General features: G+C 50.4%; 1 protein-coding gene across 3 annotated transcripts; it reads left to right on the forward strand.

The window, feature by feature from the left end:
* Positions 1–733: 733 nt before the first annotated feature.
* Positions 734–5,664, forward strand: TSEN34 (tRNA splicing endonuclease subunit 34; the record flags this gene model as incomplete). Of its 3 annotated transcripts, none has more annotated exons than XM_080702969.1 (4): positions 734–976; positions 1,132–1,414; positions 1,515–1,751; positions 5,477–5,664. In XM_080702969.1, 4 exons carry the CDS (start codon positions 734–736, stop codon positions 5,662–5,664), a joined length of 951 nt encoding a protein of 316 aa, XP_080559095.1. The 3 variants fall into 3 exon arrangements, with proteins under 3 accessions (XP_080559095.1, XP_080559097.1, XP_080559096.1); XM_080702971.1 differs by having other exon boundaries at positions 5,564–5,664; XM_080702970.1 differs by having other exon boundaries at positions 1,132–1,375.
* Between the last annotated feature and the right edge of the window lie 212 nt (positions 5,665–5,876).

Below are 5,876 nucleotides of genomic sequence, written 5' to 3' on the forward strand. Positions count from 1 at the left end.
CGCGGGCGGGAACTTCCCTATTAGGGCGCTCGCGGCCGGGGGCGGGGCCGCGGTGATTGACGGGAGCCGAGGGAGCCGAAGGGCCCGGCTGTCCGCCGCCGGCGCGCGAGGGGGCGGGGCCGCGGTGATTGACGGGAGCCGAGGGAGCCGAAGGGCCCGGCTGTCCGCCGCCGGCGCGCGAGGGGGCGGGGCCGCGGCTTCGGCTTTCCGAGAGCTCCCGAGCGCCTCGGCTCGGGGCGGGCTGGGGCTCGGCGGAGCCGCGGGGGCAGGAACCCCGAGCCGCCTGCGCGCCGAGCCGACGGGGCGGGGCTCCTTCCCCTGCTGCGGAAGTTCAGATTCCGAGCGAAAAGGCCTGAAAACCCTACTTCGCTGGTTGGAAAGGGAGTGGCCAAGGTCTGAGAATCCGGAAGGGGGTGTGGCTTGCGGGCGCCCGGGCAGGTTCCGACACCTGTGCGGACGCGGGAAGGAGATGCCCGCTGGGCGAGGGGGCGGTGTCAAGATGGCCATTTCCCAGGGGACGTGGCGCCCCGCTGGCCGAGGTCTCTCTCTAAGACTCTGGGGCGCACAGTCGTCAGGCACGGTAGAGTTGGCAGGGCGCGGGCGGAAGGGCCCCGCAGAACCCAAGCTGCCGATTCCCCAGCCCGGGGCTGGCTTTTCGGGATCCGGGCAGTGGGTGATGCAGGCCTTGGTGCGGCTTTGTGGGTGACCGCTGCTGCTCCCGCTCTGCAGGAGGATGCTGGTGGTGGAGGTGGCCAATGGCCGCTCGCTGGTGTGGGGCGCCGAGGCCGTGCAGGCGCTGCGGGAGCGCCTGGGTGTGGGGGGCCGCACGGTGGGCGCCCTGCCCCGCGGGCCCCGCCAGAACTCGCGCCTGGGCCTCCCGTTGCTGCTCATGCCCGAAGAGGCGCGACTCCTGGCCGAGATCGGAGCAGTGACCCTGGTCAGCGCCCCGCGCCCAGACCCCCGCCACCACGACCTGGTAAGGGTGGAGAATTGTGGGGTCCCTGGGGTGGGAGGGTCTGGGAGTCCCGGTCCTGGAATGACTAGTTTTGAGGTGTTTACGGAGTCAGAATTCTTGGCCTTCTGAGAGGAGCGCAAGTTGGGCCCTGTGCTCCAGCTCAGTTTATTTCCCAGACTCTGGCATCCTTCAAACGCCAGCAAGAGCAGAGCTTCCAGGAGCAAAGAGCCCTGGCCGCTGAAGCCCGTGAGACCCGGCGTCAGGAGCTCCAAGAGAAGATTGCAGAGGGTCAGGCTGCCAAGAAGCAGAAGTTGGAACAGGAGGCGGGGACCAGCGGGAGCCAGGAGGCCAGCGGAGGTCAAGGTGCTGAAGGGAACGAGACCAGTGATGGCCAGACTTCTGGGGAGCAAGAGGAAGCAGGTAGGAATGGGTTGGGAGTCCAGAGGCCAAAGGAAGGAGGTGAGGGAGTTTGGGGGGGGGGGGTTTGAGCTGAGTTCCCAGGAGTTGGGAAAACCTTGCCTTTATGTTCACCAAACTTCTCTACACTTTCTCCAAGCAGGGCCTTCAAATGAGGTGGCCCCCCTGCCAAGATCTGCCCTGCTAGTCCAGCTGGCCACTGCCAGGCCGAGACCTATTAAGGCTAGGCCCCTGGACTGGCGTGTCAAGTCCAAAGACTGGCCCCATGCTGGCTGCCCTGCCCATGAGCTGCGTTATAGGATCTACAAAGACCTATGGGAGCGAGGCTTCTTTCTCAGTGCCGCTGGCAAGTTTGGGGGTGACTTCCTGGTCTACCCTGGTGAGTTCTGGTTGGGAGCTCAGATTGCTGCCCCTTTCATCAGGATCTTAATATTTCTGCACCTTTCCTTTCTGTTCTACTTTGTCTTATCTTCTGAAACCCATAGTAGACTAGGAAGCACTTGAATTCCCATGTTCCTGTGGAGGACAGTTTAGTGACTTTTGTTAAATTTTCCCTTAAAATCGGGTGTGGTGGCGCACGCTTGTAATCCCAGCATTTGGGAGGCTGAGACCTGGAGGATCACTGTGGACAGCCTCAGCTACTTAGTGAGGCCCTCTGCAACTCAGTGAGACCCGGTTTCAAAATAAAGAATAAAAAATAGGGCGGGGGTGTAGCTCGGAGGTCAAATGCCTCTGGGTTCCATCCCCAGACCTGCAAAAAAAAAAAAAAAAAAAATTCCCTTATGATTTAGACAATTCACTTAGAAGTTTTTTTGTTTTGTTTTGTTTTGTGGTACTGGGGATGGACCCCAGAGGCTTTCTACCTCCAGGCTATACTCCCAGACCTATTTTTATACTTTATTTGGAAACAGGGTCTCATTAAGTTTCTGAGAGCCTCACTAAGTAGCTGAGGCTGGCTTCGAACCTGTGTGATCCTCCTGTCTCAGCCTCACAAGCACGGGGATTACAAGTGTGCGCTACCACGCCCAGCTTCACTTAGAAATATTTAGACAGGTGTGTAAAACACACAGTAATATTCACTGCAGGATTCTTCATAGTATTGGAAAATTGGAAAATGATTAATATGTTAATAATTTGACATACTAGGTAGTCATCAGAGAAACAGCATTTGTTATCAGAGGTTGATGTAGGTCCATGAATGTTTACAGATAATATGAACAATAAACGATAGTTGTAAGCTGGGCATGGTGGTGCATGCTTGTAATCCCAGCATTTGGTAGGCTGAGACAGGAGGATCATGGTTCGTGGACAGCCTCAGCTACTTAGTGAGGCCCTTTGCAATTCGGTGAGACCCTGTTTCAAAATAAAGAATAAGAGTCGGGTGTGATGGCACATGCTTGTGATCCCAGCACTTGGGAGGCTGAGACAGGAACCAGCCTCAGCTACTTAGTGAGGCTCTCAGCAACTTAGTGAGACCCTGTTTCCAAATAAAGTATAAAATGGAGTATAGCCCCGAGGTAGAAAAGCCACTAGGTTCCACCCTCAGTAACACACACACACACACACACACACACACACGAATAAGAAATAGGGCTGGGGGTGTAGCTCAGAGTACACCAGAGTAAAACCCTAGGTTTTACCGCATTAAAAAAAAAAAAAAAAATATATATATATATATGTATACATATAGTTTTATGTGAGTATGCAGATAACATACACATATAAATAGCATAGAAAATTGTGGCTCTAGCTGGCTGCGGTGGCCTGTCTATAGCCCTCAGCTAGGAAGGCTGAGGTACGAAGATCACTTTAACTGAGGAATTCCAGTCCAGCCTGGGCAACATAGTGATATCCCATTTCAAACAAACAAATGAAGCCACTTCAGCTTAAAATAACAAGTTTGTCAGTTAATTACTCAGCCTCACATTTTATTTTTTATGTTCTTTTTTTTATGTTCGGTAATGGTGATTGAACCCAGGGGCATTCTACCTCTGAGCTACACACTCAGACCTTTTTATTTTTATTTTGAAACAAGGTCTTGCTGAATTGCTCAGGGTCTTGCAGAGTTGCTGACACTGCCTTGAACCTGCAGTCCTCTCTCAGCCTCCCAAGTACTGAGATGATATGTGTGTGCCACTGTGCCCAGCTTTATTCTTTTATTTTGAAACAGGGTCTCTCTCTAAGTTGTGGAGGGCCTCACTAAATTGCTGAGGCTGGCTGCAAACCTGGGATCATCCTGTCTCAGCCTCCCAAGTCCTGGGATTACAGGTGTATGCTTCCACTCCTGGCTGACTACATTCTTTTTAAATCTTCACAGTTGTATAATATTTAGTGTTATGGCTCTATCATGAATATAGCCATTCTGTTTCCATTTGTTAGCAATTACAAAGGATCATGAAGTCAGGCGTGGTGGCGCACGCTTGTAATCCCAGCATTCCGGAGGCAGAGACAGGAGGATTCTGGTTCACAGACAGTGTCAGCTCCTTAATGAGGCCCTCTGCAGCTTAGTGAGACCCTGTTTCAAAATAAAGAATAAAAACTCAGGCTGGGGGTATAGCTTAGAGCTAGAATGGCCCTAGGTTCCATCCCCAGTACAGCCAAAAAAAAAAAAGGATCACGAAGTGATATAGATATATTTTATTTTATTTATTTATTTATAATTATTTTTTGTGTGGTGATACTGGGGGTGGAACCCAGAGGCTTTCTACCTCCAGGCTATACTCCCAGACCTATTTTTTTATACTTTATTTGGAAACAGGGTCTCACTAAGTTGCTGAGAGCCTCACTAAGTAGCTGAGGCTGGCTTTGAACTTGTGCGATCCTCCTGTCTCAGCCTCCCAAGCGCGGGGATTACAAGCGTGCGCCACCATGCCCGGCGATATATTTTAAACATATATATATATATATATATATATATATATATATATGTATGTATATATATATACACACATATATATATATGTACACACACATACACACATGTACATACACATATATACATATATATACTGGATATATGCACACAAACACACATATATATACATATATATATACGTATATGTGTATGTATATGTGTGTGTGTGTACTGGGGTGGAACCCAGGGGCTTTTCTACTTCCGGGCTATATTTCCAGACCTATGTTATGCTTTATTTGGAAATAGGGTCTCACTAAGTTGCTGAGAGCCTCACTTAGTTGAGCCTGGCTTTGAACCTGTGCGATCTCCCTGTCTCAGCCTCCCAAGCACAGGGATTACAAGCATGCCTCACCACATCTGGCTAGAAATATTTTAATGTCACTATACTTGTAAGAGAAAATTCTTAGAAATAGAACAGTCGAAGCTGGTGTGGTGGTGCACACTTGTAATGTCAGCATTTGGGAGGCTGAGACAGGAGGATCGCACAGGCATGGTGGCACATGCTTATAATTCTAGTACTTGGGAGGCTAAGACCGGAGGATTGCAGGTTTGTGGCCAGCCTCAGCTACTTGTGAGGCTCTCTTAAAGTTAGTGATACCCTGTTTCAAAATTAAAAATTAAAAATAGGGTTGAGAGTCGAGGTCAGAGGTAGAATGCCCCTGGGTTCTATCTCCAGTACCCCCCACACAGACAAACAAATAGGGCTGAGTGTGTATCTTGGAGATAGAGTGCCCCTGGGTTTTGTCCCCAGTACCGAAAAAATAAATAAATAAAAAATAAAAGCTGGGTGCGGTGGCGCACACTTGTAATCCCAGCATTTGAGAGGCTGAGACAGGAGGATTGCGGTTTGAAGCCAGCCTCAGCTACTTAGTGAGGCCCTTTGTAACTCAGTGAGACCTTGTTTCAAAATAAAGAATAAAAAATAGGGGGGATGTTGTTCGGAGGTAGAATACCCCTGGGTCCCATCCCCAGTACCATAAATAAATAAATAAATTAATAAATTTAAAAAAAAAGGGCTGGAAGTATAGCTCGGAGGTAGAACACTCCTGGGTTCAATCCCCAGTTCTGACAAAAAGTAAAAATAAAAAAGTATTCATAGTGATTGGGAAAGGGAACCCATGTCAGTGTTCCAGTGTGTTGCAGTCCTCTGCCATTGGGAACTGCCGTAATGCCTCTCTCCCTCCTTGCAGGTGACCCTCTCCGTTTCCATGCCCACTACATCGCCCAGTGCTGGGCTCCTAAGGACCCCATCCCACTCCAGGATCTGGTCTCTGCTGGCCGCCTGGGAACCAGCGTCAGGAAGACCCTGCTGCTCTGCTCTCCGCAGGCCAATGGTGCGGTGATGTACACTTCCCTGCAGTGGGCCAGCTTGCAGTGAGCACCAGAGACCCAGGGGACGCGGCTGACTGCAGCAAGAGGCTCCCTGGATCTTCCCAAGCTCCTCTCCTCCTGGAGGCTCGTGCCTCTCTACCTCTCTCAGTGGTTAGTTTCTGATCCCAGGGTTTTGAATACTATCCTTTTTAAGTTCTTACTGTTTGAAGGCATTTATTTGCTAGGCTGTTTTTGTAGTTACCTATTTCCAAACTGTGA

This window comes from Muscardinus avellanarius, assembly GCF_963383645.1.
Source record: "Muscardinus avellanarius genome assembly, chromosome: 10".
NCBI classification, from domain to species: Eukaryota; Metazoa; Chordata; class Mammalia; order Rodentia; family Gliridae; genus Muscardinus; species Muscardinus avellanarius.